At 36.1% G+C, this 13,317-nt stretch overlaps 1 protein-coding gene across 1 annotated transcript; it reads left to right on the forward strand.

Moving 5' to 3' along the window:
• Window positions 1-512: 512 nt before the first annotated feature.
• Window positions 513-10,173, forward strand: LOC129283022 (interferon alpha-inducible protein 27-like protein 2A). The gene is made up of 3 exons (XM_064114007.1): window positions 513-628; window positions 2,079-2,157; window positions 8,182-10,173. Exons 2-3 carry the CDS (start codon window positions 2,096-2,098, stop codon window positions 8,474-8,476), a joined length of 357 nt encoding a protein of 118 aa, XP_063970077.1. The 5' UTR covers window positions 513-628; window positions 2,079-2,095; the 3' UTR covers window positions 8,477-10,173.
• Window positions 10,174-13,317: the final 3,144 nt, after the last annotated feature.

The raw sequence follows: 13,317 nt of genomic DNA on the forward strand, positions 1-13,317 counted from the left end.
TCTCCACTTATTCTTTTGTATTTTATTATGTGAAATCAGGTTTATTCAAATTTTTTCCTCCAAGAACTAGAAAAATTGGATTGGCAACTGATTTAGTGCATTAGATATTTATTGCTGCAACTTATTTCATTATAAGGGAGACATATTATTCACACAAGTATGAAATAATGAAAAAAATATGATTTTATGTAATAACATATGAAAACGGAAAGTGGAGATGTGACATCATTAGCCCATCTAATGAATATTCATGACAACTGTTTTCACAAAATATTGCTAAACTTTAAACTTCAATAACTTTATTATTTGTTATCCAATTTTGATGAAATTTTCGGCATATTGCTCAGTGAATTCTACTCTATGTAATAAGATATAAATATTTTCAGCCCGGACCACCCCTTTAACTGTGTTATATCTGAACATCTGGCATTATTATTTTTCAAAACTCGATTGATAGGCCTACTTGTCGGGTTTCGAGGTTACCTGAAATAGAGGAAACGCCTTAACACTAAGGTACTCTAGTGTCCCAAGCTCGATTCAACTCTTGCTTCTCAACGAGGTGCAGCGGACTCTCTGTCAGTGTTGAAAGTTAAAACGCTAGCCGTTTCTTTTCAAAATTAAAATTAAGGTAAGCGATTAATAGTTCCCACATTTCGTCATTTATCAATTCCATGTCTTTCTATCATTTTGTTGTAAATTTGATGAGATGGATGATTGCTGGTATATTTTGAGTTCTATCGGCAATTCATAAACTAAAATGCATGTAAATTACATAATTAAAAAAACGACAATCACAGTACAATCTTCAATTAGATAAATCACAACATAATACAATTGATAAATATACAAATGATATTTAATGATACTATTGAAATATTAAATTACGCATATATTAGGCGAGATGAGAGAAGTAAAGAATTATGTATGGAAGGGAATCAATAATAGATGAGAAAATGATAGAATACTAAAGAGGTAGTGAGGTGAAGGGTGCACACTAAGAAATAAAGGTTCAAAATTGAACCCCGAAAGGTTGATGCAAAATCAGCACCATATGGGTTCAAAAATTGAACCCTGCGGTTGGGTTTCATTTTGCACCCTGCGAGTTCAAAACTGCACCCCTAAATTTCAAATTGAATTCCTAGGGGTGCAGTTTTGAACCCGCAGGGTGCAGAAATGAACCCCAACCGCAGGGTTCAATATTTGAACCCCAAATCAGGGGTTTAATTTTTGAACCCATAGGGTGCTGATTTTGCATCAACCTTTCGGGGTTTAATTTTGAACCTTTATTTCTTAGTGTGTGGTCCGAATGGCAAAACAATATGATAATAAAAAATAATCAGGGGGAACAACAATATCATCGTCATTCATCATCATCATCATCATCATCATCATCATCATCATCATCATCATCATCAACAACGTAATTGCTACCATCATCATCTTAATCGTCTCCGCCAACATCATCATCATCATCATCATCATCACCAACCACCACCACCACCAGAAATAATCATCGACAACATAAAACAAAACGGTTACAAAATCTGCTCTAATAGAGGTTTCAAACCTCTATCGCTTAATCAATACTATCATCATCATCATAATCATCATCATCATCATCATCATCATCATCACCATCATCATCATCATCATCATCATCATCATCCTCACCACCACAATCATCATCACCTTTTATTATCACCATCATACCATCATCAACAATAACAACACCATCACTACCAATTCTGTTTCAAACAGTTATTTCTGTTTTTGGAGGGGATAAAGATATGAATTTATCATACTTATTTATCATATTTATCATACGCGAGGAACACTCAAACCCGCTCTGTCATATCCTTGAAAATATATGACACAAATAATTCCGCTTAAGTTCAATATCGAAAGTATTTTAGTTCCTATAGCTTTTTACTTTGTCGCGAGTAAATGAATGGGCAATTAGCTGTAGGCTGAAAAAGTATAAGAAATAATGTATGAGACAAACTATTTCATTTCCAATCACATTAGAAAGGAAGGGTTGCATACAATACAAATTTTCCGTCATTTGTTCTCTCTCCCAGAACTTAGCTGATAAGAAATGGAGAGCTTCAAGAAAACCAATCTCCTACCAATAGTTTGCATCGTCCTCCTTCTCACAGGGTAAGTTATTCCTGGGCTCACCCCCATAAAACTAAACACTAAAACAGTCGAATCTCCATTTCTTTTTCTTCTTTTTTTTCATTCTTGGAAGAAAATATTTTCGGGTATTATAAGATCAATATTTATGTGATTTTCCTAATATTATTTGTCTGTTTCATTGGACATAGTGGCCTGTATTCTGAAGTCAGGTTTAACTTAGACCATGGTCTCATTTGTGCTAAAATTATGGGAAGCCAAAAGTTAAAAAATTCTGTTAATATTGTATATTTCTTATGTTTACTATTTTGTTTCCTTTTGCTTTTATAATGAAGAAAACTACTTAAGTTACCATTTCCAGACAATTATAATCAATTTGGGTGTCATGAGTTAATAAATTGAACGTGTACCGTAAGGGATTTGTGCTCCAATTGGCTCTCCGTAGTTAAACCACAACTTTAAACCAGGGTTTAGTTTAAACCTGAGTTCAGAATACAGGCCAGTGAGTATTAAAGTTCATGATTAAAGTGCAGTTTGAATATTAAAGGTGATCATCACGCTAAACATAAAAAGGGCCCCGTCTTCCAAAGAGTTTACAATTGATCCAATCAACCTCAAGTATATGGAAATCCATTAACGTCATAATTTTTTTTTTCAGAAAATTTGCATAATGTCATTTGTAAACCCAAAGAAGCCTGAGTTTTCAAGAAAACTATGAATGTATGAATAAACACCATATCTAGAAAATGTTTTGAACAAACATGAATTTTAGATGATGACGTTGCCAGCTTTCCGTAGTTGTGGTTGATTGGACCAATTGTAACTCTTTGGAAGACGGGGCCCTTTTTTATGTTTAGCATGATGATCACGTTTAATATTCAAACTGCACTTAAATTCTGAACTTTAATACTCACTATGTCCAATGAAAAAGGCGAATAATATTAGGAAGATCACATAAATATTGACCTTATAATTCCTGCAAATATTGTCTTCCAAAATTGAAAAAAAGAAGAAAAAGAAATGGAGAGTCGATTGTTTTTTTTATTGATAATCATAATGATGAGGATGAAGATGACTGTGGTGGTGGTGGTGATGATGATGATGATGATGATGATGATGATGGTGATGATGATGATGATGATGATGATGATGATGATGGTGATGGTGATGAGGGTGATGATGAAGATGATGGTTGAGTTTGAGTTTGAGTTTATTTATTTACTTAACAACAATATCAATAATGTGTTAACATCACAGCACAAACGTAACTATTCTAGTATGCAGATGTAATTGCTAACATTATGAAGGATAAAATGAGAATACAAACGATAAATCTGAATACATAAAATGTGACATGCATGTATAAACCTAAAACAAATGTTTTAACAATTTTTAAGATCCTAGTCATAGTTTCCAATATTGATGATTGAACAAAAAGATACGTAAATGGTTGAATATTGTTGTTAAGAAGGAACCAGAAGGTAGCACAAGTGCTAGTCGAGACTGATTCCTTCAAATCTTTGATATTTTTACATAAAAGAAATGCGTGTGAACAGTGAATAATGCTATAAATGTTGTTTGAAAAATCACCACGTTATATAAAACATATAATTAGAATTAGAGATTTATATAGAATACCCTTTATTCTATTACAATATTTCATATTCTCTTGTCAGAATTAAATTAGAGGGTTGGTTGTATGGTGATGATGGTGATGATGATGATGAAGATGGTTAAGATGGTGATGGTGAAGATGATGGTGATTAAGATGATGGTGATGATGATGATGGTGATGGTGATGGTGATGGTGATGGTGATGATGGTGATGGTGAAGATGATGGTGATGATGATGGTGAAGATGATGGTGATGATGATGATGGTGATGGTGAAGATGATGGTGATGATGGTGATGGTGAAGATGATGGTGATGATGATGATGGTGATGGTGATGATAATGGTGATGATGATGGTGAAGATAATGATGATGATGGTGATGGTGAAGATGATGATGATGATGGTGAAGATGATGGTGGTGATGATGATGATGATGATGAGGATAGTGATGATGGAGAAGAAGATAATGGTGATGATGATGGTGAAGATGATGGTGATGATGATGATGGTGATGGTGAAGATGATGGTGATGATGGTGATGGTGAAGATGATGGTGATGATGATGATGGTGATGGTGATGATAATGGTGATGATGATGGTGAAGATAATGATGATGATGGTGATGGTGAAGATGATGATGATGATGGTGATGGTGATGGTGATGGTGATGATGGTGATGGTGAAGATGGTGATGATGATGATGGTGATGGTGATGATAATGGTGATGATGATGGTGAAGATAATGATGATGATGGTGATGGTGAAGATGATGATAATCATGGTGAGAATGACTGTGGTGGTCATGGTGATGATGATGATGATCAGTGGCGGACCATGACCCGAAGGAGACAAATGATTGGAGGGGCACTGTATTCTTTGTGAACAATGCTGTGCCCCTCCAATGCTTTGTCTCCTCCGGGTCACGGTCCGCCTCTGGTGATGATGTTGGTGATGGTGATGGTGATGATTATGATGATAGTGATGATGATGGTGATGATGACTATGATGATAGTGATGATGATGGTGATGATGATGGTGATGATTATGATGATGGTGATGATGGTGACGATGATGGTGATGATGATGATGATGATGATTATGATGTTGATTAAGAAGATGATGATGCCTTTAGATGCCAACACTGATGAATGAAAAGCAGGAAAATGATAAATGCCAGGCAAGGCCGTCGGATTTAACTTTGAGAGATTTAGACCTAAAGCGGGACATCTATTCACTTTTTATAAACACGATTGTGACCAAAAATACTTGTACTTTGTTCAAAGTCTCTCCTCCATTTTTTTTTTTGTATAAAAAGGTAAATTTTTATTTTGTATTGTTCAGATTCTCCCCCGCAACTAGCCATATGTGCATGAGGAGTATCCCATTTACTCGCACCATTGTCAATTATGTTATAGCTTATCGACAAACAAACAAATTATCTACTTCAGAACTTCATTACTTTAAAATTTCAGACGTTTTTACTCCCTCACAATTTAGTAGCTCCCATTCAGTCATCATTACTCAACCGCAATGAACATTAACAGCAACGACATGGCTACATATAGTTTTTCTTTTTAGTACGATACACGGTTTGCCTCGGTATTCATTAGCGAGTTTTAGTTTGCAATCGCGACTGGGACTGATTCTACAACATAGAACATTTATTGAAAATGCCTATCAAACCACAATGAACAGCTGAGAGGTCTTTGTCGAATATTGGCGAACGGGGTCACCTGATCGTCCTAAGTTTCTGAGCTGATAATGGCAAACATGTCGTTTATTCAGAGACCAGAACTAACTGCTATTTTTAAAGGATGTTTTATTGTATTCTCTCAAATCAAAATAGTTTACACAATCACATTCTATAAGCAATTTGTACAAACAATTTGAAACACAATTATAAATTATACAATAAATCCATAACAAATATAATTATACAAATTATACATCAAACTTCAAAGATACCAGAAATTAATACTAATGTGTTTCAGCAATTACAAAATAAAATATTAACAAGATATATGACATGATAAGAGAGAGAGAAAAAAAAAACGATAAAAAGTGTTGTTCTACTTCCCCCCCCCCCCGTCCCCAGGTTAGGAGCATTCTCCCCTTTGTGCCTATACTCTACATGGAAGGGGACTCCAATTCTTCGTATTGTTTATTTCTGTGTTTTTATTTATGTTGTTTTGCAGTTTTGTCTCTCGTTGTAAATATACCTTTGCCTCACTCTCACTATATATATTCTTTTAATTAAGATTTTCCAATTTCCTTAAATGTAGAGATATCTTACCTCTACCTAGCGCCAGCCTTCTTTCTTCCCATTCTTCTTCTTTAGATTTTCTATTTTCATTCACCGATTCGACAAAGACTACTTTGTCACGAACCTGTCTTGAAGGGATTTTTGACAATAGATTTTCTATGTTGTAGAATCCGTCGCGATTTTGAAACCCCCTCGTCTCTATCAACGAACGTAGAGGGCAGCAACACACGACGTTCGTTGGTCTCTACATCTCTATGGTCTCTATCTAGATAGGGCAACATACTATAACGGAATCAATTATTCTTGGGTGGAGCTTTGCTCTGACACCTCACTATATCCATTATTGAGAGTGACATCTGTTACTTTACAAAGAATATCACACTTTTAATTTGGGCATCTGTTTCAAGTTTACATAGTTAGAATAGTTGTAGTAGTTATGGTTGACAATACACATTATACATTATTCTCATTCTTTTTTACACAAAAGATACACTACACTCACGCTGCGAGACAAACCTCAAATATATAGAAATGCATGTATATAAAACATAAATATAAACGGCAGTTATGAACGCAAAATACGTTTTGGTGTTTTATAAAATCGTCTTTTTTTCTCTATTATTAACCGACACTGAAAAAGATTATAGCTTACATCTTGAGGGCCTGTAAGAGGAGCGTTTCTAGATAGGACTTGTCGGACTTATTATACAACAAGTCCTGTTTTATCCGATAATTACCATAGTAACAATGCTTCTCAGCCAATCAAAATCAAGGAATGTTGTCAGATATGATATAGTGTTGATGAAACGCACCATGGATATTCTATAGGGAATTATCAGGCCTATTTATCGCATTGATTGCAATCAACAGAAATGACAAGTAAAATCGGTCAAAATGTGTAAAAAGCGGTAGAATTGGCAACTATATGTGAAGTAAAGCAAGACATAGTCCAGATGAACAACAGACGAAACAAAAACTGAATCATTTGGTCTATGATGATGATGATGATGCTGCTGATGATGATGGTAATGATGGTGAAGATGATGATGATGGCGGTGATGATCAAGATGATGGTGGTAGTAATTATGTTGATGATGATGGTGATGATGATGATGATAATGATGATGATGATGGTGATGATGATGATGATGATGATGATGGTAATGCTGATGATGATGATGATGATGACGATGATGATGACGACGATGATGGCGATGATGATGCACTGTAAAAACTTTGTCCCGGAAAAAAGGGTATTCTCAAAGATATATTGAATACTTCCCTTGGAAAGATCAGATTTTATTACAAACAATATTTAGCAACAGTGCATATCTTTAACTCACAAAACAGAGGAGAAGAAGTGTATATACCGGGAGGAAGATATTCCTCCCCGCGCAGAGAAATGAAACTCTGAAATTTCAAAGGGCGGACGTTTCATCAAATGCAGATATCTCTAATACCCCAACGGCTCTTAATTCAATTGATTTCTTATGATTACTGAACTTCATTACAAAAAGAAATAGTGCGCAAAAAGTTGAAAATTCTGTGATTTATTGAAATTAGATAAGAAAGGATGCCGAATTTCTTTGACTTATCCTGAAGCACTTCATTTTGAATTATAAAGAAACTTAAGTGTCATTCAAAATTTCAAAATGAGGGCGCAAAACAGGACAGGAGATCAATGTGCACGGAAATGACATGAAGTTTAATAAAATTCGATAAAAAATATTGTACTTTTTTATTTGATAAAACACAAATTTTATACCTTCCTCTTTTTAAATCAGGAACATGTTTGGCCCAAAATTATGGTTGTTTAGTAATGAGCTGGAAATTGATATAAAGACATATATAAATTTGGAGCAAGAGTGAAGGAGTTTCTCTTTTGATAAAAAAATATAAAGAATAAAAAAACACAAAGCTACCTTTCTTCCCTTTCCTCCCTTCCATTTTCCTTTTTTCCTCTCCCTTTTCCCTTCTTTTTTTTTTTTTTTTTGGGGGGGGGGCGACCGCCCCCACCGCCCCCCTGGCTACGCGCCTGCCGGTTAACGCCACAGTTTTTGCTGTGTGTTGATTATGATGATGATAATGGCGAAGTAGGCATATCATGTGAATTTTATTTTTTCCTGTTATCGTTTAAACTCTTTTTAATATTGTGATTATTGTTTTCCCAGACAAGGTGCTGATGCATTTTTGGTGCCAGTAATCGGCAGTATCATCGGGGTCGGTGCTGCAACGGTCGCTCTACCCGCAGCCCTCGGGGTGGCAGGATTCACCGCAGCGGGGATAACGGCTGGGTCGATGGCCGCAGGAATGATGTCAGCATCAGCAATAGCATCGGGCGGAGGAGTTGCCGCAGGAAGCGTAGTAGCGGTGTGTCAGTCAGTTGGAGCCGCTGGATTGTCATCAGCTGCCATTGCGGCAGCGGGCGGCGCCGGTGCCGCAATTGCCAATGCTGCCGGTCCTTAAACAACCACTATAGTATAGGCCTACTTATTTAAACTAAAGCAGAATGAAAAGGATGAGGTCCTCTTATAGAGATCAATATATGACAACGTTATTATTCTAAGGACATATACACATGTGTATCAGTTAAGACATTCTTGGGATTAAACCCTATACCTAAATAGTGTTGGAAAAATAAATGCAGGCATTTTTTGGCGATAGCTCATCATATGATTCATTAGATCTACATGTATTTCATTTTATTTAATACCTACAAATATTTTACCTACTTAAAAGAACCTCAACCTGCTAACATGAAATGATTTTAAGTAATTACAAAATCAGCTCATTTTAATAGAGATCGATGGTCAAACCACCATTTCAATTAGTTCTTTCTCGTTATGATTTAATGCATAGGCTCGTTTCTTCAATTCCATTCCAGCTAATCAATAAGCAAGTTCACAATTTAGCTCATGATCATCTAATCTCAAATGACCTTTTTAATTTTCACAAAGATGAGCACTACATCTCTTTAAGGCAAAACATTCAAATTCTAAGAACGGAAAACGAGACCGAGTGACAAGAATAGCACTTGAAGGGTAAAGTTTGGAAAGCTGTTTATTTTATTTTATTGTCTGCTTTTGGCACATTTGACTAATAGTTTGGGCTACTGTCATATACCAGTGATTATGAAGAATTTGGGTCTTTTCACACGTGAATCTTGAATCATCATTGTAATGTTGATTGCTATTATAATCGTGACTGTGATTAGCGTTCGTGATTCTGTTCATGTTCTCGTTTGGTTTCACACGTGCTAAGTATTCGTCATTTAACCTTATTTTTCACTGCAATCATCATTCAAATTACGATTGTATTTACCGTGTGAAGGGCGGTTTGTTACTCTTCAGCTTGGATGTGATTGAACAAATATTTTAAAAGTAATATATGAAAAATCATGAAAACACAATTAACAATGTCAGTGAATTTGAAAACCACTTTACGGTTTTTGACCTTTTACTGCTCTTGCGCAGTTTACTACCATGAACAGGCCTAACAAATCAAGTTCAAGATTACAAAATTATTTTGGCTCACAAATAGTTTCAAAGGTTTCTCTCAAGAATGATTATTCTTTATTCCTTCCAAACCACCCTTGAACTCATTAGAATAAATTTGAAGCAGTCGGAGTAAAATGCTCAATTCATTTGCTGTATTGAGAGATGGGGGGGGGGGGGGAGAAAGAACATAAGGGGAAATTCAGATTTAGGGACGCACCATTAGATATTCAAGAATGTGGGGGGGGGGTGGAAGTCTTTCCAAAAAACACATTGACTTGCTATATGAGCAAAAAAAATTGACTCAGAGTAAAAAAACAACAACAAAACTTGGCCCACTGACAAATCATCTGAAGGGGGGGGGGGGGCTTGTCTCAATGAAATAAGGAAAAAAAATACTCAAAGAAGAAAGGAGAGAAAATTACATCAACCCAAACTTCCAGCCCCTCCCCCCGTATCTAATGGTGCGTCCCTCTACAATAAATACACAAACTGCTAAAACAAACATCACCTCACTGAGATTCTTCCGTGTTTTTAAATTTTAATTTAGACCATTTTTCTATTAAATGTTCCAAGTATTACGTGTATTATAAATTATCTGCTTACCTGCATAGATGCATGCGTTCAATGTTCTGTTATGTATCCGAATAAAAGAATAGGCTACAATAACTAGTTTAGTCCTGTATTTCAATTATTAGGCCTATTCATATTTTGTCATTACATTTACTTTGAATTGAAATTAAAAATAGCGTGGCGAGGGGAAAGACTGAGAGAGGGAGGAGGATGATTGTTATTAGAGGAAAAAATAAAAGTCAGATAAGTGGAGATGTGTAGGTTTGAACATTATCGGACAAACAATAAGAGAGTTATGTTGGTCAGGGGCACTGATGACGTCACTCTGGTGGGATTCCCACATTCAGCAGATGGTTATATTTATCGATCGTGGGGAATCCCCACAATGATTTCGTCGAGCTCGTCTGGGTTGGAGATATGAACAATTTTACTCTTTAAAAAAATGAAAAGATTAGAAAATAGATTTTGAAGTAAGTCTCTGCGTAGGCAGCAGAGTATCAGAGAGGGAGAGAGAGAGAAAAAAGGAAGAAAGAGAGGGAGGAAGAAAGAAAGGGAGAGAGGAAGAAAGAAATAAAGGGAGAGATGAAGAAAGAAAGCAGGGAGAGAGGAAGAAAGAGATAGGCGGAAGGGAAGATAGAGAGATTGAAAAGAGATAAGAGAGAGATAAATGATATTTTTCCCCTAACCAATCAGGTGATATAAAACATATATTTAGTATAAGTGGAGCGTCGTGGCCCAGTGGCTTATTCTTCGGACTTTAAAACAGAGGGTCGTGGGTTTGAATCCCAGCCATGGCGTAGTTTCCTTCAGCAAGGAGTTCATCCGCAGTGTGCTGCACTCAACCCAGGTGAGGTAAATGGGTACATGCAGGAAGTAATTCCACGCTGTGTGCCCTTGAATAGGTAGCCTATAGCTTAGCCTCTTGTCGAGGCCTTGGCGGCTGCTTCCCGAACGAGAACAAAATATGATTAGGATCCCTACCCAGGCTTGGCATGCCCCCCGTCTCTAACTGGCTGGGTGTATCTGCCCCAAGTGTACCTTTCTACGTGTAAAAGGAACATGTCCAAACTTAATTTGCATGATTTGCATCTGAAAATTCCCAAACATAATAGCATATCCTGGGCTAAATAAAATAAAGTATTTAGTTCAATATTCTTAAATCTTGCATTCTACATGTTCTATAGAGAAGACATTTTAAAGGTCAAGTCCACCTTAGGAAAATGCTGCTTGAATAAATAAAGAAAAATCAAACTAGCATAGTGCTGAAAATTTCATATAATTCAATAATTTTCATAATCGGATGTAAAATAAGAAAGTTATTACATTTTAAAGTTTTGCTTATTTTTCACAAAACAGTGATATGCACAACTAGGTGACTCAGTCGATGATGTCTATCACTCACTATTTTTTTTATTGTTTGAATCAGTGGTGTACCTAGGATTTTCCACAGGGGGGTAAAAACCGTCCGCCAAAAAATTGGACAAGCCAAAAAAAAGTTCTTCAATCGCATATAAAGGATTCCGTACCAGAAAACAAATTGACAAGCAAAAAAAAGAAAAAAAAAGGGGTCTTCAAGCTCGTCAGGGGGGGGGGGCAAAAAGGTTTTTCAAGCTCGTCAGGGGGGCATGTATACGTTTTTTTGCATTGGTTGTGACTCGTCAGGGGGACAGTCTGCCCCCCGTAGGTACGCTAGTGGTTTGAATTATACAATATTTCATTTTTTTTATAGATTTGACAATAAGGACCAACTTGACTGAATCATATAATATTAAACAATGTTCATTCCAATTGTTCAGGGAGAAATTAATCGTTGTTTCACTTGACAATGAGGAGAAAAATAGGATATTCCCTACTTTATATAATAAAATACGAAATAAATAGTGAGTTGATGACGTCATCAGTCTCCTCATTTGCATACCCAACAGGATGTGCATATAACTGTTTTGTGAAATGAAGCGAAACTTTAAACTGTCATAACATTCTTATTTTACATCCGATTTTGATGAAATTTTCAGTGTTATGTTTGTTGGATTTTTCTATTTTTATTCAATTCAAGTTTTTGTTGGGGTGGCCTTGTCCTTTAAACTAGGAAATTAAACCTCTTACTCCAGCATTTCAACTACATCAAGCACAAAATAAACTAAATACAAGACCTCTTTCACACTAGAAAGTTAAACTTCTATTTTCACACTAATCCCATTTCACTATCACTCACCACAATTCACCACCAATGGCACAAAAAGCATGTTCTTACTTTCTCTATTTCACCTCTCTCTTAATCTGTATTAACTTCAGATACGCGCAAGTAAATGCAATTCTAATTTCAATGTGAGAACATCTGGAAGGACCTTTCGGACAATTACCATAGCAACTGGGCTTCTGAGCCAATCAAAATCAAGGAAAGTGGTGCCAGGTCTGACAAATTGTCCGACCAAAATATTGATGAAACACTCTCCTTTATAATAGATGAGAAAAATGACGTAAAGTCCTAAGAATAAATGCCAAGATGAGATCCAGCCCCGTAATACAAAGCTTAGCGGTGAATAGCAAAGAAAGAACAGGTCAAGGGTCTGTTCCATCAACATGTTTATCCTTCGAGTTTTCAGATCTATGTATCTGACAACATTCCTTGATTTTGATTGTTGAGAAGCTGAACAATCGGATAACATAATACCTGGCAGGAATTTATTCCTTGAAACGCAGCGCGCGTAACAGCTGCACTGCTAAAGCCAGGGTAATTATGCTGCATATACTGTAGAGCGCTTAGAGACTTCTGACAAAGAAAGTGTTAAGCGCTATATAAGCAAGTATAATTATGACATTTGTCGAATGAAACGTCATGACATGTCATTTCATGAAGCGCTCCCCTGGTTGGTTCGTGGTCAGTATTTGGCACCAAATGCGCGTGTGAAATTTATCTTGATTGCTCGATTCATTTAGTGTAATACTCGAGTCACGTATACCAACGAACCCGACTTTGAAACCATCCGATATGTATATATATTATATGAAAAAACGTTCTTCATTCCACAATCACGAAACCCATATTTTTTTTTCACTTTACTTTATATTTTTTATTTATTACCTTGGGATACCTTGGAAAATGGATGCATAATCCGTCGTGCTGCATCATCAAAAGCGCCAGCTACGACGCGACGGTCTAACGAAGCTGTTTTATTTTGTTCAAAATATGTAAAGGAGAGACGCATTATGTTCCATAAACTTAAGATGAATGACCCG

Source organism: Lytechinus pictus, chromosome 19 (genome assembly GCF_037042905.1).
Source record: "Lytechinus pictus isolate F3 Inbred chromosome 19, Lp3.0, whole genome shotgun sequence".
Lineage (NCBI taxonomy): Eukaryota > Metazoa > Echinodermata > Echinoidea > Temnopleuroida > Toxopneustidae > Lytechinus > Lytechinus pictus.